General features: G+C 43.7%; 1 protein-coding gene across 6 annotated transcripts in view; it reads left to right on the forward strand.

The window, feature by feature from the left end:
* The window catches only part of LOC310922093 (kinesin-like protein KIF2A), a 195,143-nt gene that overhangs the window by 35,833 nt on the left and 131,418 nt on the right, over positions 1–27,892 (forward strand). For 4 of the 6 annotated variants that reach the window (XM_083882419.1, XM_083882425.1, XM_083882420.1 and 1 more), the window contains exon 1: positions 24,339–24,502. The exons of 1 other annotated variant lie outside the window; for it this stretch is intronic. In XM_083882419.1, coding sequence (XP_083738545.1) covers positions 24,439–24,502 — 64 coding nt within the window. In that variant the 5' untranslated portion in view covers positions 24,339–24,438. Of the gene's footprint in view, positions 1–24,338; positions 24,503–24,859; positions 24,900–27,892 lie in introns of those variants that run through there. One more of the 6 variants, XM_083882421.1, reaches the window with a different exon arrangement.

A 27,892-nucleotide genomic window follows, 5' to 3' on the forward strand; every position in this document is an offset into this window, starting at 1 on the left:
AGCCTCGGTTAATTGTTTTATGATTTTTGAGGTGAAATGAGTCCCTTGGTCTGAATCTATGCAATCCACGATTCCATACCTGGGGACTATTTCTTCCAGTAACACTTTGGAAACTGTTTGAGCCGTGGCTTTTGCCCTTGGGTATGCCTCTACCCAATGCGTCAATTTGTCCACTATGACCAATAGGTACCTATATCTTCCGACCTTTGGTAAATCAGTGAAATCCACCTGGATCCTTTCAAACGGCCTGTATGAGAGAGGACGACCTCCCCAAGCCGCTTGTTTGGATCTGGACCGGTTCACTTTCTGGCAAGACACGCACCCCTGTACCTCTTGTTTTGCCAATTCAAAGATTCCCTTGCACCCAAAGAACTTCAGAAACTGGTCAGCCAGTGCCCGTGTTCCCCAGTAAGTCTGTTCATGCAGACGTCTCTGGATCCCTCTGGCCGCACTTTTCGGGACCAATTCCCTCTTGTCCGGCAATTTCCATTTCCCCATCTCCAACGCCCCTCCCATCTCCTTGAATCCTTTAATGTCCTTTTCAGAGGGACATATTTGGATTTCGGCGTCCTCCTCCCCGACCACCTCAGGAATGCTCACCGTGAGCAACGCTGCCCTTTTTGCCTCCTGATCAGCCAGGTTATTACCGCGGGTTTGAAATTGCAATCCGGATTGATGCCCTTTCACATGCACCACCGCAATCTCTTTGGGTTCCCTGATTGCCTCCAAGACTTGTCGAATCATTTCCCCGTGGACCAAACCTTTCCCCTTCATGTTTATCAAACTTCTCTCTTCCCAAATCTTCCCGAAAATGTGAACCACCCCAAACGCATATCGGGAATCGGTGAATATGGTCCCCCTTTTTCCCTTTAGCCTTTTGAGAGCCCTCAGGAGAGCATAAAGCTCACAAGCCTGGGCCGACCATTCAGGTCTCAGGGGGCCCGATTCCACCACTTTTCCCGTTCTGCCGTCCACCACTGCGTACCCCGATTTTCTTTTCCCTTCCACTACTCTCGCCAACTCATCCACAAACCATTTTTCTCCCCCTTCCAATTCCTGGTCCTCCAAATCTGGTCTTACTTTTGTCTGGAGTTCCACGATCTCAGCACAATCATGCAGCAGTTCCTCGGAGGGGTCTCCAAACATGAACTGTGCCGGGTTCCGTGCTGAGGTGGTTCTTAACTCAAATCCCGGGGAGCTGATCAGAATGGCTTCATATTTCAGAAGCCTGGAGTCGGTCAACCACTTTTCTGCCTTTTGTTGTAGAATGTTTCTCACATCGCGAGGGGTGTAAACTATCAGAGAGGCTCCGAAGGTGATTTTCCTCGCGTCTTCCACCAGGAGTGCCACCACGACTATGGCCTGCAAGCACGTAGGCCATCCCCGACTCACAGGATCCAGGATTTTAGATAAAAATCCTATGGGTTTCCTTTTGATGGCCCATTCCTGAGTCAGGACTCCCTGTGCAGTTTGCTCACTGACATCTACAAACAATTGGAACTCTTTGTTCACATCTGGAAGGGTCAGTACTGGGGCCGTCATGAGGACCTCTTTCAATTTTTGGAAATCCAATTCATCCTGCTCAGTCCATTTCACCCTGTCGGTGTTCAACCTTTCATAAAGAAATTTCACCTTTTCATTGAAACCTTCAATCCATTGCCTGCAGTATCCCAGGAGCCCTAACACTTGGCGTATTTGCCTTTTAGTTTTTGGAGCGGGCAATGCAATGATTCCCGCAACCCTCTCAGGGTCCACTTTCTTTTTCCCTTGGGACAGCCAATGACCCAAATATTTCACTTCGGGCTCCGTGAACTGTAGTTTGGATTTTGAAACTTTCAGACCCTTAGCTCCAATAAAATTCAGCAATTCCACAGTACATTCCCTCACCCCTTCCTCAGAAGATCCAGCTATTAGCAGATCATCCACATACTGCAACAGTTTTGTCCCTGCCTTCGGGGTAAATTGAGTCAAGAGGTGCTCCAGAGCCTGCCCGAACAGATTAGGGGATTCCACAAATCCTTGGGGAAGCACTGTCCATCTCAACTGCTGTTTTCTGTTGGTATCGGGGTCCTCCCACTGAAAAGCAAAGTAATCCCTGCTTTTCTCATCCAAGGGGCAAGTCCAAAATGCATCCTTCAGGTCAATCACACTATACCACACATCCTCGGGCGTGAGCCGATTCAATAAAGTATATGGATTGGCCACTACCGGAAATCTAGTCCTGGTTCGAGCGTTCACTGCTCTCAAATCCTGAACTAGCCGATAACTTCCATCTGCCTTTTTTTTCACAGCAAGTATAGGGGTGTTATGGGGGAACATGCATGGCTCTATTGTTCCTCCCTTCAAAAGGTCATCGATTACCCATTTCAATCCCTTTCTCCCTTCCAGGGGAATGGGATACTGTTTGACCCGTATAGGGTCCTCGGGGTTCTCGATTATGATGTGAATGGGGTCTATTTCTAGCTTCCCCACCTCCTCTTTAGAGTGCCATACCTCCGGATTGATGTCTGCCTTGTCCTTCTCGGTGAGCTTAAACATTTTCACCATGAGATCGGAACTTTTTACAACTATGCTAATTCCAAGGGCGATAATCATATCTCTCCCTAGCAAGTTGTAATCAGCTTCCTCCACCAACAACAAATTCCCCAAGCAGACTTTATTTTCTGATTCAATTTCCACGTTTTCTATCACTGGCACTCTAAAAGGGTCCCCTTTTGCACCCACCACCACAACTTTCTCCTCACTGGCCGTGCACCCCTTTGGTAAATGCTGTAAAGTACTCCTTTCTGCCCCAGTATCCACCAGAAAAACGGTCTCTTGACACTGGGGACCTACTTTCAATTTTACCAGGGGCTAGTTAGATGTCCTGGTCCCCAAGGTGAAGAGCCCCTGACACCTCTAATCCTCCTGAAAAATCCTTTCGTCTTTCATCCTTTTCTTGCAATCCCTCTGCAGGTGTCCTGCCTTCTTGCAATAGTACCACTTAGGCAGTTCCCTTCTCGTGTCTGGGGTTGCCTTGCGGGGGCCTTGAGGCTTTTGGGGTAAGGTTTTATACTTACCCGAAGCCTGCTCCTGTCTCTGGACCTCCCTCACTGCTGCTACCAAGACCTTAGCTTGCATATTCTGTTTTTCGTCCTCCCTCCTCATGTACACTTTCTGGGCTTCCCTCAGCAATTCTTGCAAGCTTTTGTCTTGCCAGCCATCTGTCTTTTCCAACTTTCTTCAAATGTCCTCCCAGGATTTCGCTACAAACTGTGTTTTGAGTAGCACTTCCCCCACGGGGGAATTAGGGTCCATCCCAGAATACACCTGCAGACTTCGCCTCAATCACTCAATCCATTCAGTGGGGGACTCCTCTTTCCCCTGACATTCATTGAAAGCTTTACTGATATTCTGACCCCTTGGGACGGCTTCCCGAATGCCCTGGATTATGATATTTCTCAGGTCTATCATGCTCCTTCTCCCGTCCTCTGTTTGTGCATTCCAACTCGGGCTAGAGCTGGGCCACTTTTGATCCCCGGGTGTCCCTTGTCGGTTTCTCCTGTCCCAGTCTCTGATACCCGCCTGTTTTATCATCTCTCTTTCCTCATTGTTGAACAGAGACCTCAGGATTGCCATCAGGTCTTCGTATGTATAAATGCTGCTCCCTAAGAACTCATCCAACCTATCTGCCACACCAAAAGGATCATCCAACAATCGCCCCATTTCCTTTTTGAACGCTCTTACATCCCCTGTGTTGAGAGGTACATTCACAAACCCAATGACCCCGGGGGCCGTTGGTACCTCCCTCAGTGGAAGTAAATTGTGTCCCTCATTCTCATTCTCTCCCCATTCATCACCCATCATCCTTGCTTTCAAGCGAGTTCTGCTAGCAGGGGGAGAACTGGTAGCAGTGGGTTGTCTCCCTTTCCCGGACTGCGGGGGCGGAATTGCCGCCTGTGCGGCAGAGGGGAGTCTCTTCTCCGCTCGGACCAACCCTGGTTGCGGGGGAAAAGGTGAACGAGAGTGCTCCCAAGCTTGCGCAGACGGGATCTCAGAGGGGGCTCCCGCAGCCATGGCATCTATCGACGGGGGCGCCGCCGTCAGACCCAGGCTGGACGGAAGAGGCAAGAGGGGGGGTGGCAGCAAGGGAACTGCCAGTGGGGACAATGGATGGGAGACATGGCTCCCCACCTGGGATGCCTGTGCCCCCAAAAGCTGGTTTGGAGGGTCCAAAGGAGCCGTGGGCACCACTTGCTCTGGAGAGGGTGGGGAATTCAGCCCATTGTAGGGAGGTGGGAGGTGATCCAGGGGGTCCTAGGGCTCGGTCCCAGTTCCGGGCCGCCCTTTCTGTTTCATCGGGAACAAACCCACTCGGGTGTTTAGCCAAAGCCGGGCGTATTCCCTCTCCTCAGGGTTAGAGGGGCTCTTGCTTTCCACATAGCGATTCAACTCACTACATGTCCAACTTTCAAATGATCCCATTACTGGCCACGTAAGGTGGTTCCTCAATTCTTCACCACCCCACACATCCATGCAATAGTAAATCATTTTTTTTTCCTTGGATTTCTCTTTTTTCTGTGGGCAATCTCCCTAATGTTCCAACATCCACCAAGGGACTGTTTAGAGGGATTTTCATGGTTCCCTTTCCCTTACCAGTGGAGGGTCTTTCTGAGGTCTTTTTCTGGGGCTTACTCTTTCTCTGTCCCATGTTTCGCGAATTTCCTTACCAAATCTTCAAAATTCCCTGCAAGTCGGCTTTTCTGCCTGTGCGTTGTGTTTTTTCCTTTTTCAGGGGATGGGGCTTTTCCAATCACTCACCCCTCCAGCGAGCTGTGCCGAGGGGTCCCTGATCGGTTCTCAATCCTTTCGGATTCCTTTTGGACCCTTACCTTGGTCCGCTGGCAAAAAGGGTTTACCAATTCCCGAGCTCAACAGGACGTACCCTTCCCCTTTTTGCCCACTCCGTGATCGGTCCCTGAGACTTCCCTAGTCCTAGTTTTGACGAGTGATATGAGAGAGTTTTCACACGAAATCGCTTCCTTCGCGGCCGACCGTTCCCCTCGCGGGAAAAATGGAAATGCGACCTTGAAGTTCACACTCGCTTCGTGATCAGATCACGTCTCACACACTCGCCCGATCACCCGCTCAACCAGCAGTACTTACAGCTCCTTTTCCTGCGTGGATGTCTTCGTGCACTTAGACGTTTTACGAGCAATTGTCAGCCGCGGCTTTTGGAAGGCCCTTTGCCTTCCCGAGCTCTCTTTGCCCCCGGATCCATCCTCTCCCCTGTCCTATTTTGTGGTTTTCTCGCTCTAAATTTGGTTCGGAGGTTCGGGTGGAGCTGCGTGGTCTCCTCACTCACCAGGCCGCCAAAATCAGTGGGGGTACCCTCCTGGATCGCAGGTCCCCGCAGCTTCCTCCGAATCCAAGTCACGGCACCAAATCTGTTATAAATGCAACGGCAAATATCGGATTAATAAAAGACAATTTATTAATGACAGAATATCGAACACCAGCAAAATGAGAAAACCACAAAATAGGAGAATATCAGCGCCGCGCTGGGTGGACAGGGGTCCGCACACCAAGGTGCAAGACGCCCAAATCCACGCCGGTGCAGCTTTCAGTCCACCCTTTTATAGGATTTTTCTGCCCTTAGGCAGTCCAGGTGTCCAGGGTGGGCTGAATAGTCCAAATTTCTTTTCAATGGCCTTCCCGGATCTTGTCAAGTCCTGTTGTTCCATTCCGGGAAAGTTCTTATCTTATGTCAATTTCACAGGTCAGTCTTATGTTGATTTCAGTTTGCATGTCTGCCAGGGAGTTGATGAAATCTGCGTCGTCATCAAGAAGGAATTTCTCCTTGCATTGGCGAGGAAGTGATTCTTATCAAGGTTGGCCAGAGTCTTTGTCTAGTCTGATGATTCTTATCCTGTTTCACAACTGAAGCCGTGCAGGCTGAGGGGGGGAACGGTTTGCTTTACACTTTATTAACATTGCTCTTATTATACATCGGATTATTATTTCATTCACAAATTTTTACCCCAAATTTATCACAGAAGGGAGACTTAGCCGGAACACCGATCCTGAAATGTGGAGAAAAAGATGTCCCGGAGGACTGGCAGAGCTGAGTCAGACAACAAAGGACAGCTGCGCGGCCAAGAGAGGATAAGGGAAACCAAGGGAGCTGGAGATAATCAGAGAAAAAAAGCGTTTCTGGTGAGTGAAAGAAATCCCCAGCAGTTAGAAGAAAGCGAGACATTAATTTTTGTTTTAATTACTTTAATTTGAGAAAAAATACTTAGAAAGACTATTAAAAATGATTCTATAAAAGAAAAACAAACCTGAATATAGAAATGAGCTGAAGTGAAGTAAAAGACGTGCAGTCTGGAGAAAAAGATATACATTGTAACATTAGAAAAAAATGAGCCAGTGAGACAAGTGGTAACATCCCTCCAAATTGGCAAAGACAAGACAGAGACAAACTAATTAAAAAGTAAAAAAAACTGCAGCTCCAACCAAGCAGAAGTAGAAGAAAAAAGCATGCTTCAATTTTGTAATCCCGAAAAGCAGCCTGTTCTTAACCCCGACCCTGAAAGGCAGGAGTGAAGCTTTACGGAGGTTTTCACCTTGCCCCCCCACGCAGAAAGTGGCAGAAGACACAGCTGAAATCTCTGCACCAAACCCGTGCTGGCAAGACAAACTCAAGCAACCTCAGCCCCAGCTCCAAGACAACAGCAGTGAGAAGCAAAATCAGAGCCAGCCTGACTCCAGTAGAGGCAGAGACAGAGTCAAGACCCTACACCACCAAAGAAAACACATTAAAACCATCACAAGAACTCATAAAAAACCCTCAAAATATCCTAAAAATACTGCTAACTCTAACCTAACCTTTTAAAATTTTCTTTACAACTTTAGGACAGAATCCCAGTTTGTAATTTGATCTTTCAGTAGAATTTGGAGAAAAAACCCATCTAAAAATTTAATCTTAAGCCTTTTTGTTTTGTCAATTAAGTAACATTGTAGTAACTTAACAAAAAATCCATATTCCAAGCTAATTATAAAAGATAATTCCTAAATAATTTTCTTTTACAAGAAAAGTTTTTTGCAAAAATAATTTGCTCATCTATTTAAAATAATTCAAAATTCAAAAAGTTTTTGCAATTTACCCTTATCAATATTACAACAAAAATCTCTAATTATTAAATTCATCTTTCAAATTAATTTAAAAACCTTTTAAAATTCATAAACCCCTGAAAATATTTTTTATAAATAGCTCATAATAATTTAAAAACCTCATAGTCATATAGCAAAATCCAGATATCAAAAGATAAAAATCAAATTTTAAAAATAAAGTCTAAGTCATATCTCATAATCAAAAAAGCAACCATCTGCATGTTTTTTCAAAGTTCATGTTTCCTCTTAACAAATTCTTTTTATATTACAAGTAATAGAAAAGACAAAGAACTCTACTCAAGAAAAGATTCTAATCAATTGTAAAAAATACTAACCTTTCTTCTTTTTCTCAACAGCAGCCAAATTTTGTCACAAATATTAAATCAAACACTTAATTCCTAAGTTTCATATCAAATAGTAATGTAATAGCAAATATTTGACCATGCATAACACTATTCAAACAAATTAATTTGTCTAACTACACACTTTTTAAAGTAATTCTACCTCAACACAAAAAAACCCCCCAAAACATACTATTAAACATTTCTTGAAAGTATTTCTCATTCTTAAATGTAGTTTTCAAGATAACACAAGTTTTTCACCATATAAGATATCAAATTTACTTCATTCAAAGACCAAGCTATTGTAGAAACACATTCCATAAAAAATAAAAATGGTGGAGTCAGTTTACTATAAGAAGGTTAAACATATATAGTTTTTTAATTTCTCATATTCATAAAAATTCAGAAACAAGACAATTTTAGAGCCTGCCTTTTGTGGCAAAGAAAGTTTTGTTTGTCTCCACAGGTACAGACTAAGCTCCTGCAAAAGATGGCAAGTCACAGCTACAGAAAAAAGAGAGAACAGATGAAAACCCCAAATAAAGACCATGCAAAAAGCAGTGACAGCTAAACCATGTCTCCAAAAAAGAGTTCTACACTCACACACAACCCAGCAGTATACACATTGGAGCATTTTCAAAGCAGAAACTGAGTTTTTGTAAAGTTTAAACTAGTTCATGAGTATTCTTTGTACTAAAAGTTTTATATAAGTTATTACTATCATATTAATGTTATTATCTTGTTCTAAAAATGTATGTTAAAGGAGTTTGCAAGTTTCATTAGCCCAAAACTTGTGCAGACAAAAGAATATAGTTCATTTAAAACAATCTCCACAAAAGTAAAATTCATAATCAATTAAAGACTAAATATTAATCTTAAAAATTAATAATTGGAATAATTGACTTAAAAAGAAAAAAAAAGTACCAAATTCAAAATTATTTAATCCATAATACCACTATTGAGTTATAAAACCAAATTCTTAAACAATAAGTTATTAACATAATTATAATTATCAACAAATGTGAGAATTTTTAAAAGTAACTATTTTTTTTGTTTCGTTTTCTTTTTTTATAAAATAATTAAAATGGGTGAGATGTAGTAAAGCATCTCCTACACCTCCAGCAGATGTTTCCAAATAGGGAAAGAGTTTCAATTTACCTTTAGACATGTAAGGAAGTTTAGCTGGAAGATTCTGTGGGTTTCTCATTGTAATTGGCTCAGTGCCAGCACAGGGAGATGGATTGGGCTCTGAGAGTGTAATTCAAAGCCTCTTGGTGATCTTATTAGCTGCAAGCCACGTTATCCCTCCTAGAACATTCAGTATTTAGGAAGGAGCACTAAGGAAGTGAGAAGCTTTTTGGAGGTGTCTTAGTAAGGTGCAATGTTGGAGTCCAGGGCATGAGGAAAACCCTCCAAATTGCCCTGGGGGGTCCAAGACCCTGGCTGGGACCCCAGGAAAGCATTGCCTTTGACCTTAGTCCACGGGAAAAACTTTCAACACTTATGGATGACTTGATAACAACAAAAATTTAAAATAGTAGTTTAGTTTGTCACAGGGTGAAAATTTATAGTTTTGGGTTTTTAGAATGGAAGTAGATGAGAGCAAGATGGAGAATTTTGGGTGGTGCCTTAAGTTCTACTTCTTCTCCTTCGACTCCATCTTCTGCTGTGACAGTGGCACAGAGACATTGGTAGAATGTATTTGATGTAGAAATTGCGTGTATGGAATCCGTAGTGATTATTGGCACAAAACTGTAAACATAGTAAGAGTTAATTAGACTAGAAACTTTTAAAAGACCTTGAGGACTAAGCCTGGTGTTCTTGGCAGTGGTGTTTTCCAGTGCGTTAAGCTTGATGTCACGCGGTGCATGAACCTTGAGATAAGAAAATTGAATAAACACCTTTTAAGACTGAAGCTGCAAGTTCCACTCATCTTTTAAATCCTGGTACAGGACTTTGTAATGAAAAAAAACCTAATTAGGGGCTTCCCTGACTCTAAATACAAGAGTGCAAGAGGTTTTCTCAGGCACCTGTGCACGGCTTATCATTTGTTTTCTGAAACGTTTGTTATTTTGTCATTTTTTATTTATTAAACCTTCTGATTTACGAAACGCCTTTGAGGAGCAGTCTCCCTCTAATTAATTATAACCACTTCTCTGCAGACAGGCTGGACCCTCAGAGATTGATATATTAGCACATGGCTTATTACATTCTGGCCATGTGTTACTCAGTATCACCTGCCCACTTCAGCAACTACTGAATCAGTTACTAAGGTATTTTTAGAACAAATAATTCCAAGATACAGGATTGTGGAAGCAATAGATAGTGGAACTCATTTTACAGGAAAGATCCTTCAAGGAGTTATGGCTGCTTTAGGAATATAATGGGACTCCCATACCCCCTGCCAACCCCAGAGCTCAGGCCAGGTAGAAAGAATGAATGGGGAAATAAAGAAACACCTTTTGATGGTGGTGATAGAAACTAAGATGCCATGGATATGGCTTTTGCCATTAGCTTTGGCAAGAATAAGAGTCAGACCCGGAGGAGATATTCAATTACCTCCCTTTGAATTGATGTTTGGGATACTCACCCAGTTAATTCTCAACCTAGTGGAGAGTGGAGATAAATTATGTGTATTTAAACCAGTATGTGGCCAGAATACTGTCTCTTGTGAAGTCTCTGACAGGAAGCTCAGCTGGCACAGACCCTACCTTTGAACTTTGCTGTTCATAACATTCAGCCAGGAGATTGGGTGCTAATTAAGAAGTGAGAAGAAGCACCACTGGTGGTGAAGTGGCATGGACCATATCAGGTGTTACTGACCACAGAAACAGCTGTCAAGACAGCTGAACACAGGTGGACCCATCATACTGGAGTGAAGGTCTCTAAAGCCCCAGAGATTTGGACTTCTCAGCTGGAAGAAAAAGTTGGGAAACCTCAGCTAACTCTCTGCAGAGGTGAACCAGATCAGTAGCCCCAGAAATTAGGGGGCTAATATGAACTGTCATTATCTACTTTATGCTGTTTCTCTGTATTTACTTGCCGCACCTGGTGCAGGGATTGTTGCCATAAGGCCTCTGTTAGCAGTAGTTAGGCTAAAGAGTTGGTTCCTGTGCAGGCCCATGAGAATGAAATCTGAGAAATGAGGCCTGAGAATCTGCTGATGCAAGGAACAACGTTTAAAGGACTTAGTAGAGCATATAGTACATAGGTATACAAATTACTTGTGAAATATGATTACATGGTTACCAATAAAATGTTTCTATGGTGGGAGTTAAGCTTAGAGAATTAACCTTTATTTTAGCTAGAGCAAGCGTGCAAAATTTATAGCCTTTAGAAAGGTTACCTGCAAGATGAATGTGAATGTTTAAAGTAAAATACGTAGAAGGCTGCACGTAGGCTGATGAAGTAAGATTTGTAACAAAGGTATAAAAGATAAGCATCTTTTGTAACCAACTCGGGACCCTGACTTTGAGACGCGAGTCCTCAAGGTCCTCGGGGCCCCTAAATAAAGCACCGCATAAACTGACACTCTGTTGGTTTGTGTTTTCTCTGGGGATCGGGCAGCAGTTTTCTGGCGACCGCGGCAGGACCTCCGGAGGTGGCTGGGGCGGTTCGCGAGCTGATCAACTCCACGCCGGCACCAGGTGATTTCTGGGGAGTCATCGACCCGCGCCCGACCCCGCACCTGACGGACGACTGTGAGAAGGTAAGCCCGAAAGGTGCTTTATTTTTTTTTTAAGGTTTGGGTGCCTGCCTAATAAGACGGGACGGCGATTCCCGCAGGGTTGGGCTAAAGACGTCTATGGTCTGGGAAGCCTAGGCGCCGACCGTCAGACGAGGCGAAAGCCTCGCAGGCTCGGCTCTTGCCCCTCGCGGCGACGAGAAGTGGCAAGATTGGTATTGGTATTGGTATTGGTATTAGTATTAGTATTGGGGTGTGTGTGTGTGTGTGTGTGAGCAACTTAAAGTGTAAAAAAAAAAAAAAAAAAAAGGAAAAAAGAGAAAAGAGAAAAAGAAAAAAAAAACGAAGAAAAGAAAAGAAAAAAAAAAAAAGAGATGATGCAGTTTAAAACTTTTAAGACTTTGGTACAATCTAATGATAAGGTCCCAGGGAATTCCCCCTTGGGATGTTTACTGGGAAGGTGGAAAAAGGAAGGATTCCACCAAGAGTTACATAAAAGTAAAATGATTGATTATTGTAATCATCGATGGCCGCTATATGAAACTGGTGGCCCAGAGTGGCCTTTGAATGGATCTGTTAACTCTGATGTTATAACCCCTTTGATGTGCTTCTTACAGAATAATGAGAAATGGGATGAAATACCTTATCTTGATTTGTTTTATGCTCTCAAAAACAAACCAGAGTGGCAAAAGGAGTGTGGAATTATGATCTTGCAAAAGACAGAGAATGGAGATGGTTGTTTAGGATGTAAAAATAGAAGTAAATGTGATGAGTGCATTAGTAAGTTAATGAGTACAGAGGAAGACATTTCGTTGCTTGTATCCCCTAGTGCCCCCCCTCTAGAATCCTCTGAAGAAGAGGATGGAGCAGAATGTGTGGGGGGGGAGAAAGTGGTTTCCTGGGACTCGGGGAAAAGTGATACTCAAGAGACACCTGCGAGAAAGGTGAAGGAGAAGCCGAGAACTCCCTTAGCTGAAAGAACTAGAAAAGGGAAAAAGGGTCGGGAGGACCCTCAATTAATGGCCCCATTGAGGGAAGCGATGGGGACGCAAGGAGAGAAAGTAGTGATTAAAGTCCCATTTTCCCCAGGCGATTTGATGATCTGGAAGCAGTCAGCCGGGTCGTATCAGGAGGACCCAGAAAGAGTGGCTCGTGTGGTTAAAATGGTGATAAAAACTCAGAATCCGGATTGGAATGATTTACAAGTTCTACTAGATACATTAATGGACTCCACTGAAAAGGAGATGGTATTACGAGTCATGACGGAGAAAGCTAGGGAAATGGTGCGGTTGCAGCTGGCTGAGGGAACTTTGAATGATCTGGTGCCAAGAGAGGATCCTGGGTGGGACCCGAACACGAACAGGGGTTGGAAAAGGCTTAGAGACTACCAAGAGTTGCTGATTGAGGGAGTTAGGACTGGAATACCTAAAACCTTAAATTGGTCTAAATTATATTCTGTAAGACAAGATAAAAATGAATCTCCTTCTGCATTTTTAGAACGGCTGAAAGAGACAGCCAGGAAATATACTAATTTGGAAGTGGAAGGAGAATCAGGAAAATTACAATTGGCTTTGATTTTCATGGGGCAGTCGCAGGAAGACATTAGAAAGAAGTTACAGAAATTAGAAGGGGAGGACACGAGGAATTTAGAGAAGATGTTGGAAGTTGCTTGGAAAGTGTATAATAATAGGGAAAAGGAGACAGTGAAAAGGCAACAGTCTAGCATGTTAGCAGTACTACAGCAGGTGGTGGGGGGTGATAATAGAAGGGGGCGGGGAAGAGGGAGAGGAGGTATCAGTCACGGGAGAATTCTGCAAAGTCAGGGAAGAGGGGGAGCTGGGAATATGTTGGGGGTCCAGAGAAGGTTGGATATTAATCAATGTGCCTTTTGTAAGCAGATGGGGCATTGGAAAAACGAATGTCCAGTGAGATTGGGAATGGGGAACGGAGCAACTACTATGGGAAATATGGGAACTTTCGCTTCAGGGACAGCAGATGTCGCTCAAGCATATGTTTTAGGAAACTATCAGAGTCAGAGCTGACTAGACCAGGATCTCAAAGTAACCTTAGAAATTGGAGGACAAGAACATGAATTAAGAGTGGACACTGGAGCAACACATTCAGCATTAAACACAAAATTAGGACCATTAAGTGATACTAAAATTCAAGTTGTGGGGGCTATGGGAAAAATGGAAGAAAGGGCTTTCTTACAGCCCCTAGATATTAAATTTGGAGGGAAGGCGTTTGATCATCAGTTTTTATATTTACCTAACTGTCCAGAGTCTCTTCTTGGAAGGGACCTATTGTCACAATTAAATGCAAAAATAATATTTGAAAAAGGAAGAGTTAAACTGGAAATACCAGATGAACAATTGTCCAAATTATTTGTATTTAAAGAAGTTGAACCTACCCCCGTCCCAGAGGAAATAGAGCAGGCAGTAGTACCTTGGGTTTGGGAAACAGGAGTCCCAGGAAAATCCAAAGCAGCCCAGCCAGTGGTAATTGAATTAAAGGAGGGAGCACAACCTGTTAGGGTGAAACAGTACCCTATAAAGTTGGAAGCCCGGGAAGGGGTAGCCCCTTTAATCGCTCAGTTCATTACGCTAGGAATATTACAGGAATGTGAATCTGAATTCAATACCCCTATTTTTCCCGTAAGGAAGTCAAATGGTAAGTATAGACTAGTACAGGATTTAAGGGCAATAAATAACATTGTCAAAGACATTCACCCGGTGGTGGCCAACCCGTATACTTTGTTAACATCTGTGTCAGAGAAATTCCAATGGTTTACAGTTATTGATTTAAAAGATGCCTTCTTCTGCATCCCACTGGCATTAGAAAGTAGGAAATATTTTGCCTTCGAATGGGAAAATCCGGATACCGGACGAAAAAGGCAGCTCACTTGGACACGACTTCCCCAAGGATTTAAGAATTCTCCTACAATTTTTGGAAATCAATTAGCCAAAGAGCTGGAGGAATGGAAGACGACTCAGGTAAGAGAATCACCCTTCTCTTACGTTCTCCTCCAGTATGTGGACGACATCTTTCTGGCTACAGAAAAACGGGAGGTCTGTCTAAGCCTAACTATAGAACTGTTGAATATGCTGGGACAAGGAGGATATCGGGTTTCAAAGGAAAAGGCCCAATTAGTCCAAGAGAGTGTGATATACCTAGGCTGTGAAATCTCGAAGGGGGTAAGGAAATTGGGAATCAATAGAGTTGAAGCTATCTGTGCAATACCCACACCCCGAAACCACCAAGAACTAAGATCCTTTTTAGGAATGGTGGGTTGGTGTAGACTCTGGATACCAAACTTTGGGCTAATGGCTAAACCCCTTTATGAAGCTTTAAAGGAGTCTCAACTGCAGTGGAACAAACCACAGGAGAAGGCCTTCCTAGATCTGAAACAGGCCTTGAAAGAGGCACCTGCACTCGGCCTACCAGATTTAAATAAAGACTTTCAGCTATATGTCAATGAGAGGCAGCGACTAGCTCTGGGCGTACTAACCCAAACCCTCGGATCGTGGAAGAGGCCTGTTGGGTATTTCTCTAAACAACTGGACACTGTGAGCGCAGGATGGCCGGCATGCTTGCGGGCAGTGTCAGCCACAGTGATACTGATCCAGGAGGCCCGAAAATTGACTCTGGGGAGAAAGATGGAGGTGTTTGTGCCCCATATGGTACTGGCAGTTTTGGAACAAAAAGGGGGGCATTGGATGTCCTCTAGCAGATTGTTACAATACCATGCATTGCTCAGAGAACAGGATGATGTTGAGCTCAAAGTGACTAATTGCATCAATCCAGCAGAGTTCCTCCGCAGTGAGCAGAATGAGGGCGAATTAACACATGACTGTATGGAAACCATCGAACAGGTATACGCTAGCCGACCGGACCTGAGAGATGTGCCCCTGGAGGTGCCAGACTGGGAACTGTATACCGATGGATCCAGCTTTGTAGAGAATGGAACCAGGTATGCTGGGTATGCAGTGGTGACCCTCACGCAGGTGGTGGAAGCTAAGGCCCTCACCCCAGGAACATCTGCACAGAAGGCTGAAATTATAGCATTAACCAGAGCCCTGGTCCTGAGCAGTGGGAAAAAGGTAAATATATGGACAGATTCAAAATATGCATTTGGAGTTCTGCACGTACATGGGGCTTTATGGAAAGAGAGAGGACTGTTAAGTTCACAGGGGACATCCATTCGACATCGGAATGAGATCCTGCTGCTACTGGAAGCTGTGTATAAGCCAGTGGAAGTGGCTGTGATGCATGTAAAAGGACACCAGAAAGATGAGGGAAAGATTTTTCGAGGGAATCGGCTGGCTGATTTAATCACACGAAAAGCTGCTAGAAAGGTCTGGACTGAAATGGCGCTGATTCCAACGAAGGTAGGACCAGTACAACCTTATATGGGACAAAAACCCAGTTATTCCGCTGAGGATGAGAAATTGGCACAGCTGGTCCAGGCCCAGAAGAATGCAATGGGATGGTATGTGACTGGGACTGGCCAAGTAGTGGTCCCTACCAAATTGATGAAGGTGATTTTAGAAACTGAGCATAATAAATGCCACTGGGGAGCAGAGGTATTGGTAAAATTTCTGAAGAGGGAAATTATCTCTAACCAGATGTTAACAATGGCTAAACGAGTGAATGCCATGTGCCCAGTGTGCCTTAAAAACAATCCAATAGTGAGGAAGCAGATACAACTAGGGAAATTACAGGTAGGAGCAGAGCCAGGAGATTATTGGCAGATAGATTTTTCCGAATTGCCCCGATCACAAGGATACAAGTATCTGCTGGTGTATGTCTGCACGTTTTCGGGATGGCCAGAGGCATTCCCTTGCAGAACTAATCAGGCCAAAGAAGTAGTGAAAACATTAATGAGAGAAATCATTCCGAGATTTGGGGTTCCATTAGGGATCTCTTCTGACAGGGGACCTCATTTTGTGGCAGGAGTGGTACAGACAGTCGCCCGACTGTTAGATGTTACCTGGAATTTGCATACCCCATGGCGGCCTCAATCCAGCGGGCAAGTAGAGAGGATGAATCAAACCTTGAAAGGACAGATTAAGAAAATCTGTCAGGAGGCCAAAATCCAGTGGCCTCAGGCCCTACCATTAGCCTTGTTAAGAATTAGGATTAAACCCCGGGAGAGGATAGGAGTAAGTCCATACGAGATACTGTATGGCAGACCATATCATGCTACAGTATTAAAGGGAGACCCTCATGTAGTAGGGAATGATGTGCTTTTTAATTATGTATTGTCTCTGAATAAGGTACTTACTGCCCTAAAAGGAGCCCTGCAATGGAACAGACCCCTGCCGCTGGAAAATCCTGTCCATGACATCCAGCCGGGAGACCAGGTCTATGTGAAGAATTGGAACACAGACCCTCTGAAAGAAACATGGGAAGGCCCACGACAAGTGATCATGACCACCTTCACCGCAGTAAAAGTCGAGGGGATCGACAATTGGATACATTACACCCGAGTCAAGAAGGTGCCGACCCGTTGGGAAGTTCAACCGTTAACCCCCACTCGAATGGTGTTCCGGCCCAAGGACAGATTCTGATGGTTGGGTTCTTGCTGATCTGTTTATTACCTTTAACCAATGAATTTTTAGTTATTACAGAACTTGAACCCAAAATAGTGATGATGGAAGGAATGAATGTGTCTATGACCTGTCTGTTCACGGACAACCAGAAAGTTGGATCCGACGAAATCAATATAAAGTGGAGGAGACAAGGGGCAGAACAAATTCATACAGGTATAACTATGGTTTGGGATGAGGATGAGCAAAAAGGAAATACCACCCTGCAACTATCCAATGTCACAATAACTGACAGCGACGTTTATCGTTGCGTAGTCTGGATAAGAGAGAGTTTTGATTATGGGAGTTTCAAATTGAAAGTTTTACCATGGGATACTGGGAAAATAAGTGAAGAAACTGTAGCTGTAAATGTAACTCCAGTCTCAACTCAGGTGGATATGTGGGACGGACCTCCTTTCAGAATAAATTGTACCTTCAAATTGGAAAAGGAATGTTATCAGGATATCCAAGTCAAGTGGTGGAAACAGAATAAACATCAGCAATGGGAAAGACAGCTGGGGAATATAAGTTGGTGGACTCTGGGAACTTATGGGAAGGGGTGGCTGAATTATACTGATCCAAAGATAGGAGAGACAGAAGGTATATATCTGTGCATAGTGTCTTGTGGAGGGAAAGGGAATTTTGGGTTACAAAAGGTGGAGGCAAGGGCCCACTTAGGCTCTGAAATTAAGGCCCAACATGGAGAATATCAAGTGACCAAAGGGAAGGATGTGATTTTTACTTGTGAAGTTAAAGAAGGCCAGCATTTTTCCGAGTATGGATGGTGGTTTGGGAAAAATTTAACATCTGGAAAGAAGTATCAGATAGAAAGGAGATTAGGAGAATCAATTATCCTGATAGTAAGGAATGTGCAGCCAGGAAAAGATGAAGGCATTTACTGGTGTTGGATAGCACAGGATGATTGGTGGGCACATGCAAGAACGATGATGTACCTAGACGAGATGAGAGTGACTCGGCAGGTAGATAATTAGGTAGGGTTACCAAGAAACTCTAAACAGGAAAATCTGGTAGTAGGACTGATACGAGACTTTGGAAAAACCCAGAATGTGTCATCCATAACTGCTTGTCTACCTTTACCCCATGCAGCAGGGGATCCCATACCCTGGGGAATTATTCCTATCACTGAAATGCCTCCGATCACCAGAAATGGGACAAAGGAATGTAGGAAAGAGTTGCATAACCGTACTGAGTGGACAGTTAAAACAACAACTCTCCGCAAACAGTGGTCATCACCTGGAAGTAGAGGGGATTGTGAAGCCTTACCCAATTCCAAATTCATCACGATTGGACGATTCAAAAATGTAGGATGGTGTGAATATGATGAGGTACAATCACATAAAATGCCCATTACAAAATATTACTATGAAGTGGTTTGCCAGGATGGCAAGGAAGAGTGGACTACATGGCAAGCAATCTGGGGGCCAAGCTTGCTGGAAACATATAGTTATCTAGGGAAAATTGGATGGTGTATACAATGGACTGGTAGAAAGAACCAGACACATGCCCATGTCCTGACAGCAGAAACAAGTCATAGGAAAATGACAGAGAAAGTAGAGTCATGGAATTGCACAAGGGTAATTACGTGTGATACACCAGGAGAGCAGGTAGGGCTGGTACCAGTGAAGATTTTGCTGAAATGGGGATGTGAATGTAGAGGATACAACCACTCAATAAAAGGAGAATTAAAAGGGCAAAAACAGGTGAATTGCAAAACTACTACCATAAGGAGTCCAGGGAATTTAGTATGGGTGATGGGACATGGAATGTGGACCACACATATACCTATAGATGGATTGGTAACCCAAATAACATTGGGAGTGCCCACATTATGCCCATTCTGGAAACAATCAAGATTGACAGATTTGGACATAGGAAGGAGGAATAAAAGAGAGGTCATAGAGGGAATAGATCCAGAAGATGAGTGGCATGAACCATCAGGAGGGGTCAAATTGGGTTGGATGTTAGAATCATTATTTGCTCCCATATCGACCTATAGAAATAGGGAAATGCTCTACCGGCTTTTGGGACAAACTGAGAGATTAGCATCAGCCACTAAAAAGGGGTTTAAGGATTTGAATTTGCAGCTACAAGCAACTAGTAGGATGGCTATACAGAATCGAATGGCATTGGATATGTTGTTATTAAAGGAACATGGTGTCTGCGGGTACCTACATGATAGAACAGATCATTGCTGTATCCATATCCCAAACGTTACAAAGGAAGTAGAAAAAGACATAAGTCAATTGGATGATATAGAGTCTAAAATACAGGAAACCAAAGAAGATGCTGAACACAATTGGATTGGAGCAATATTTAGCTCTTTAGGGATCCAGGTTTCTGGTTGGATATCCTCTGTCATTCAATATGTAATAATGATTATAATCTTGGTTGTGATTGTTTTTGTAGTATATCGTTGTTTCTTAGGAATGATCTTTAGGGAAAGGATGCATACGAGAAGAGTCATGAAGGCCATGACCCGAAATGAAGTCATGACAAGAATCACTCCACCACCATCTTATATAGAGACTGCTGCATGAAGAAGAGAATTGAGCATCCTTGCAACTGGTTGAAGAATGCTCAAAAGGGGGGAGTTGTTGCCATAAGGCCTCTGTTAGCAGTAGTTAGGCTAAAGAGTTGGTTCCTGTGCAGGCCCATGAGAATGAAATCTGAGAAATGAGGCCTGAGAATCTGCTGATGCAAGGAACAACGTTTAAAGGACTTAGTAGAGCATATAGTACATAGGTATACAAATTACTTGTGAAATATGATTACATGGTTACCAATAAAATGTTTCTATGGTGGGAGTTAAGCTTAGAGAATTAACCTTTATTTTAGCTAGAGCAAGCGTGCAAAATTTATAGCCTTTAGAAAGGTTACCTGCAAGATGAATGTGAATGTTTAAAGTAAAATACGTAGAAGGCTGCACGTAGGCTGATGAAGTAAGATTTGTAACAAAGGTATAAAAGATAAGCATCTTTTGTAACCAACTCGGGACCCTGACTTTGAGACGCGAGTCCTCAAGGTCCTCGGGGCCCCTAAATAAAGCACCGCATAAACTGACACTCTGTTGGTTTGTGTTTTCTCTGGGGATCAGGCAGCAGGTTTAGACATGGAAAAGTTGGGGGGGGGGGGGGTTTCAAGTGTTAATTTTTATACCATTCCAGGTGCTTTAAAAAATTTAATGATAACTTGTCGTGGTTTGAAAGCAAAACGAGTGAGAGGCTCCAAGTCAGAAATACAATTTAATAAGAAGAAAGAAAAATAAGTAAAATAAAATAAATGCAATAATACAAAAGACCACTGACAGAGTCAGAATACAACCTGAGCAGGATGGTGGAAGCAGTCCAGGTGAGGTGCTCTTCCTGAAGCAGTGATCCTGTAGAAAGGTCTGGTAGCTCTGGTCCTCTGGGAATCCAGTAGGTAAAGGCTGCTTGTATTGCCCCAAATGCCAGATTATATCCAAGTGAGAATGCTTGGCTCCTCCCCATGAGCGGAGCATCTCACAATGGGATGATGAGTTGTGAAGTGGGTCCTTGATGGCCCATTAAACAGAGATAACTCCTGGGGGGAGTTATCTATGAGTCATGCGGCAAGGCATTGATGGGCCGTTAACAGAAGATAGCCCAAAGGAAGGGGGCCTGGGAAGAACACTGCCCCACCTGGTTTCAACAGTTCATGAAGATGGTGATAGAATAAATACTTTGTGTACATCCTACACTATAACCCAGGACATAACTACAAATACAAATTGAGAAATAAGAAGAGGAAGGGTTGATAGGAAAGATGTGTGCTAATATCTTTACAAACAATTCAATAGGTGAGGGTATGGGTGTTAACATCTTTGAAATGGGTCTTAATGTCTCAACCAACTTCAAGTCCCAGGTTTGTTACAGAACCCAGACAGTTTGACTCCTGAAATGGACAAATGGGTCAGTTCAAGCCTGAGTTTCAGAACTTTGAAAGAAAATGACAGGTTTAAGGGGGTGAATATGCGGTAAGCGGTTCAGGAAGGCTGTACCTTCCTAGTACCTCAGCCAATGGGGAAAGGAGGAGGGCAACATGCAGCCAGGAGTTTAGGATAAAAGGAGGCTGTGTCCTCTGGCATCTTGAGAAAGATCCCAGGCTTTCTCAACTAGTGAACTCTAACTTCTTTAGTGAATTCTTTCCCTTTATTCAGATAAAGTTGTAGGACTTCTCTGTCTCCTTTGTGGACACTAGCTTTTCACAGTGTGGATTTTCTGCACACGAGCAATTCTGCACACAAGCAATTACAGAAAATTAAACGATCAAACAGTAGTTATACATGAGATGCTGCTCAAAGTGACTAGGAAACTACAGGAAATGCAATTCTAAATCTGTTGGGGCTTCATTATGCTAGCAACAATCCTCAGAAGAGAAACCCAAGGGACAGTGCTTAACAAAATGGCTTGCCTAAGGTACAGTAATCATTATCGGGAAACAAGGAAGATGAAATGAGTTTTGGGTTTTTTTTAAAGTTGTATAAAGGCAATCATGAGGTGACAGTGTGGACTTATTTGGACTGATGCTGGCAGATTGGGGAGCAAGTATAAAGCATGCTTCTAAGCTGCTTTACTTGAAACATGGGAGATTTATGAGTAGACATTAGGCAGATAGAGCTATTACATTAAAACTTCAAGACAGCTCAGTCACCATCTAGTCCCAAATAGGTGCACGTGTGTAGATATTTTGGAATTAGTTTTGAACTATCCCAGCCTGGGCCCCATACCAAGGCCAACTGTGAAGCCAGTGGCGCAGCTAAAAATTAGATATTAAGGTGTTAGTGGGACATAGTGGGTTTTCTAGGTGTTAGTAGGTATAGTTATTAGTGTGAATCCTTTAACTACCTTAAGAAACAAGTGAAACAATATCTATTTATATTCTTTCTCTGCTGTGTGCCAATGAAAATGTATCTGTATTTGTAAACTATCTAAAAGAGTATGTAACCTGCCATTTTAAATGAAATAAGGGGAGAACGTAGCATTAATCATAGTGATTGGGTCTGCATTTGCTCCCGTCCAGCTTCCCATTTATTTTAAGGGTCCACTCACTTTTCACGTGTGTGTTTTTAAGTCAGGGACAGGGCCATGAGGAAAGGCTCGCACAAGGCAGCTCGCAGGTGGGACGAACATCCGGCCCAGGCTAAAGCGAGCAGTGTGAGAAATCAGGTTGTGATTTGTGTCAATCAAATAGCATGTGCGTCTGCAGGCAATGTGGACAGAGACCATGGGATTATTATAAAGAAGAGTTAAAAAAAAAATCAGCTAAGTAAGGCATGGAAGTGGGGTTTAAGAAGGCAACTATACAACAGTAGGCTTTTAGCTAACAGTTTGTTTCAACAACAAAATTGTAATTATTTGCAATATAGGCCTATGTTGGGAAAGATGAATCAGGGAAACCTTATAAATATGATTGCTTAGCAAAAGATTCTGAAAATATGAAACCTAGAATTGAAATAGAAATGGAAGCTTACTTTGAGTTGTAGGATACTGAGTCTTAGTTACTATATAACCTAAAGACAATAGCCTAGCCAGCTGAAGGAGAATCCCTTTTGATTGAACAATACCTTTCTGCTGGCTAAGGGATTCAAAGGTCAATGTAGCAAAACAGAAAAGTCTAAAGAGTGGTTTTTAGAGTTTAAAATATAACACATGGTAATGTAGTAGTTCTTATAGGCTGTATGTAGATTCTATAGGATTTTGTGTCTTGTATTGGTTGGTCACTGTAAATTAGAATATTCATCACAAAAGGAGATATAATGTATTGTAACCAGGACCTTGCTCTCTTCACTCTCTCTCTCTGGTCCCTGCTCTGTTTCTCTCCTTTCCCTGCTCTTACCTCTGCTCTCTTCCCCCTGCACTCTGACCCCTGCCAGCTTGCTCTCTCTCTTCTTAGCCCATACCCTCTTGCTCTCTCTCGTTCTCTCTCTGGGACTTCCCTTCAGCCGAGGCTGGAGGCTGAAGGGAAGGTCCTTTCTACCCACGACCCTTGCAATAAAACCACATATTCTAGAATATCTCAGGTTTGCAGAGTACCTTGTCCCTGTAAGTCACGGATGCTTCTACAGGCCTTAAACCACCTTGTAGTATAAGTTTTAAACTATCCTTTGTATAAGCTGGTGGTTTTTTTAGTATAGAAGAATTTGCAGTCCTTTAACAAGGGGAAGTGGGACTAACAAAACTGAAAGGCTTTAGAAAAATATTTTGAAACATGCTGACTTTGGGGTTTTGTAATAACTGAGAGAGAGGGGCCCTCAACAGATGTTGAGGTATCTTAAGCTTTAAGTTGTTGTTCTGGTTTGGGTTGAATTAGGGGAGAACCTCCAAGGAATCCCCTAATAACAAAACCTCTACCACCCCTCCCCCAACCCTGGGTTTGGGAAGGAATCTTTTGAACAAAAAGTGGAAAAAACCGGTTTATTAACAAATAAATAAACACCCCTCGACACAAGGGAAAAAAGAAAAGAAAAAGCTCAGGTTACTGTGAGGGGGAGGGCGCAGAGCTTCTTTCACGGGCCCCGGTGATCCTCCTTGGACTTCTCCAGTCAGATCAGCTCCGGGTGCCGGTCCTAAATCTTAAAGGTGGGGGGGGGGGGAGAAGGGGAAAAGAGGGAAAGGAAAACAAACAAACAAACAAACAAACAGAGCACAGAGGCGGCAGAAAGAATAAAATAAAAGAACGAAAGGGCAAGAAAATAAGCAGAAATTGCAAAGCAGCAATGCAAGCCTAACAGCCAGGAAGCCAAGCAGCAGAGCGAGAGAGCGAGCAGACAGTGCCCGCCCAGCTAACAGGGAAGGAACAGCTGTTAGACATAACAAAGGAGTCCACGATATGGGATAGAGAGCACTGTCAACCCAGGACAGTTGTGTAATAATTGAGAGGAGGCTTGCAAAATGTATGCTGACTAACAAAATACATATGCTTGCTTAAGCAGACTGTATAACCAAAAATAATGCTAGTGGAAAAAGATATTTTAAAAGAAGAATAGTAGACTGGAGAGACATCAGAAGACCACCTCGGACCACCTCCCCAACAGATCTTCAAAAAACACAACTGCTGATTATGAAGTAAAGCAAGTTAAAAAATAACTGAAACTTTGGGGAAGTGAAGTGCCTAGAATGGTATAAGACACCACCGTTTGAGAGCTGAATTCATGCGTTGCTTGGGGCGGAGACCACTTGCGCACCCAGCACTGTGATTTGCTCCCTCTCTTTATCGAGCACATTAATAAATTGGCTATATTATTCGATGTATTGTCAAGTCTAGCTTTTCATTTATTCCAGCAGGGAGGCAGCCCCTAGGGAGTGGGGGCGCCCATCTTTTGCCAGCCCCGCTCAGGTGCCGTGAAGGGCGGAGGACAAACCCCGGCAGAGCTTCTGCCCCCGCCTTCTCCGTGAGCCGGGCCTGTTGTGATGCCGCGGCGAGCTGCACAGGCGTTGCAACTACCAGTGTTTGTTATATCCGGCCGGCGCCTTTACTCTTTCTCTCCGCCCCCTCCCTTTCCGCCCGCCTGCCCTCTCGAAGCCGCCGTGGTCGGTGCTGCTATCGCCGCCGTCGCTGCTGTGCGCGCCCTCACTGCCCCCTGTGCGCCGTCCGGCAGCGCCTCCGATATCCCCGGCTGCCCCATGAAGCGATGGCAGCGGCCAACTTCAGCAAGGTTCAGATAGGGATCTACGTGGAGATCAAGCGCAGCGATGGTCAGTGGGGCAGGAGCGGCGGGATGAGGAAGGGGCGGCGGGAGGGGGCCAGTTCGACGAAGTGGCCGAGTGCCGTCGCCCCGGTGCGTGGAGGGGGGGAGCAGGGAGGAGGCTGCCCGCGGGGCCTATTGTGTGCGCGGGGCTGGGAAGTGGCTGGGCCTGGTGCGCGCTGCGGTTGTCAGGGGAGCGCTCGCGCTTGGCAGTGGAGGGCGGTTGCATGGGGCGTGAACAGCGGCGGCTACCGCTGGGGGCGGGGAGGCTGCAGCAGTCCGGGGAGGCAACGGCGGGTGCGGCAGTGGGTTAAGGGGCTGAAATGGTGGGGAGAAGGGGGGTGCGAGAGGTATGAAGCAGGGATGGAAGAGGCTCATGAGGGAGGAGAAAACGGGACAAGTTTGGGGTGAGCTATGAGACGTGCGGGGTGGCTGTGGATGGGGTTGAGGTGATTTGGGGGAAAGAGGGGTGTGGGTGGGAGGAAAGCATGGGGAGGTTTTGGCGGGTAGGTGGGAGGGGATGAGGTGATGGAAAGAGGAAAGGCTTTCAATGCAAAGTAACGACTTGTTTGCTTTGGCGTTTGAGCCTTGTTCTGAAAAAATGACAACAGTCTGCTCTGACAGAAATGCCTTTAGATGCTTTCATCATTTGACAAAAAAGCTTGGTATTATTATTCCAGTTGTTCCTTATGATTAAAATACAAGAAGAATATTTGCTATTTATACCCATGAATTGTTTTTTCTCTGTTGGGGATCCAGTGTTTCTCATCTTACCCAGTATCTCTTGATGGGAGGATGTATGTTGCTGACTAAAAATACACATGAATAAAGGAAGTGTGTGTGTTAGGTTTAGGGTACTAATTTATCATATTTGTCCATAACGAGAACTGAAATGGGAAGTTCACTGACTGAATCAATGACAAGTCATTAGTGACTTCAGGTCTTCAATTTGAGTGGGAATATGTAATCTGTTGTAGAGCTTGTCAACAAAGAAAGCTGACTTGTTCTTCACACTCTGGACTGCAACACACGGGGTGGGGGGAGGGAATGCCTCTGTGAGATCTATGACACCTACTAAACAGGGGTGGAGTTCTGCTGGGACTTTCTGGAAAGTCTTTTTTTATTTTCTTTTTTTTAAAATCTTTCTCTTTTTTTTTTTTTTTTTTTTTTTTTTTTTTTTTTTTTTCTTCTTCTCTCCTGGATTCAGGAGCTTGCTAAAGAATAAGCAGCAAATGTTTTAAAGGGAAGAAAGACCTGGAGGTCAAAGGCATTGAAGTTAGCATGGTCATAAGACAGGAAATGAGCATCCAACAAGCTTTATGCAGCTTGTCTACTCATGTCTCATACTGCAGTTCAACCCTACAATAAAATAATAGTTGGTGTTGCCTGGACACTATATTAAACCTAAGACCTTAATTTGTGCTTAATGGCTTGTATGTCATGTGAAGGATCTGATTGATCTGGTGGTTATTTACATAACTCCTGCGGATCTCTGTCTGAGGTTTCAGAAAACCTCACTGTAGCAACTTGTAAAACTTTTTCTGAGGCTTGTGTGAACTAATAAATGTTGCTGTTTGTTTTGTATGCTTTTGGAGAATAAGACATGAGAAAGCTTTGCTTGTTCCCCTCCCCCCCCCCCTTCCCCCTGGTTTCTGCTGTCCATAATGTCAGAAGTGAGGACAGTAACTCTTGAACATAACAATCCTTATTTTCAGTACTGTTAATGGTTTACATATTTTGCTGTATCACTTACATATGTGATGTAGCACATTAAATATATTAAGCATCGGTAATATATTAGGGAGATGCCTTCACAGCAGTTGCTCAAACTATAGAATTTTGAGCATTTGTATTAATTTGGTCCTTGTGAGCAACTAGACTGCAGTGTCATACCAGAGTTAGTGAGTCCTGGTTATTGTGAGGTTTGTTCATTTTTCATTGGGACTGGAGGTGGAGATGCTCCGTTATGACTCTGACTACTCCTCTGTTCTGTCGTTCTCTTTCCAATAAACTGTAGGAGGAACTGTCCTAGGTATGTGGAAGGGAGCATTTTAAGAAATATATCAAAGGACAGACAGCACTAGATTGCATTTAGGTTGCATTGCCTTTCAGGAGGTAGATTTCTGACCTGAACTGTGGTTGCACAGTCAATCAAGATTGATCTATCTGCTTCTGACAGGGGGTCTTGTTGCCTGTCAGCGGTGTTGTTTCTACAGACTCTCCCATCCAGTGTGGTCAATTGTCATGGTTTAACCCCAGCCAGCCACCAAGCCCCATGCAGCCACTCGTTCACTCTCCCCCCAGTAGGATCAGGGGGAGAATTGTAAGGGTAAAAATGAGAGAACTCATGGGTTGACATAAAGATAGTTTAATAGGAAAAGAAAAAGCCACATACACAGGCAAACCAAGGAATTAATTCACCACTTCCCATGAGCAGGCAGATGTTCAGCCATCTCCAGGAAAGCAGGAATACATCACATGTAGTGGTTATTTGGAAGACAAATGCCATAAGTTCAAATGTCCCCCTCCTCCTCCTTCTTTCCCTCATTGTATATACTGAGCATGATGTCATATGGTCTGTAATATCCCTTTGGTCAGTTGGAGTCAGCTGTCCCAGCTGTCTCCTCCCAACCTCCCATGCACCCCCCAACCCCTTCCCCAGCATGGCAGTACAAAAAGCATCAAAGACCTTGACTCTGTGTAAGTCTTGCTCAGGAATTAAAAAAACGTTTATATTATCAACCCTGTGTTCAGCACAAGTCCAAAACATAGCCCCATACCAGCTACTAGGAAGAAAACCAACTCTACCCCAGCCAAAACCAACAAAGCAATGTTTTTTTTTTTTTTTTTCCTCTGATTTAATACATTAATTGTTGATTTGATTCACTAAAGACAGTAGAAAACTTTTGGATGTGCTAGTTTTCTACAGGATTAGTGAGCTCAAATGACTCAGAGGAGTCTGCGACCTCAACACTATCTGTGTATAGGAAATGCATGGACAAGGTGAAGGTGAAAAGTATGATCTTGTTCAGTAACTGTGAGCTACCTGAATCTGCTCTACCCAAAACTACATTCTAGGTAGAATCAGGGCTGTGTATCATACCAACTAACCTAGGATGAAAGCATGATAAAACCATTTAAAAAACTTTTGGAGAAAATGGTGTGTTGGTCTGGGCTTTTTTTCACATTGCCTTGTCTGTATGAAGTCCTTTTTTAAAACTAAAATAGTTTTGAGATGTAAGTATAGTAATTCTTTAAAATTTTCTTATTTACCTGTTTATTTGCTGAATCCAGAGAAGAATAAAGTTTCAGTATCTTGAGTCATTTGAAAAAGTATGGATTTTTTCTCATCTCCCCACCAGTTATGCTAAACGCTTTTTTTGAACACAGAGCTTGATTA

This window comes from Zosterops lateralis (genome assembly GCF_965231275.1).
Source record: "Zosterops lateralis genome assembly, chromosome: W".
Classification (NCBI taxonomy): domain Eukaryota; kingdom Metazoa; phylum Chordata; class Aves; order Passeriformes; family Zosteropidae; genus Zosterops; species Zosterops lateralis.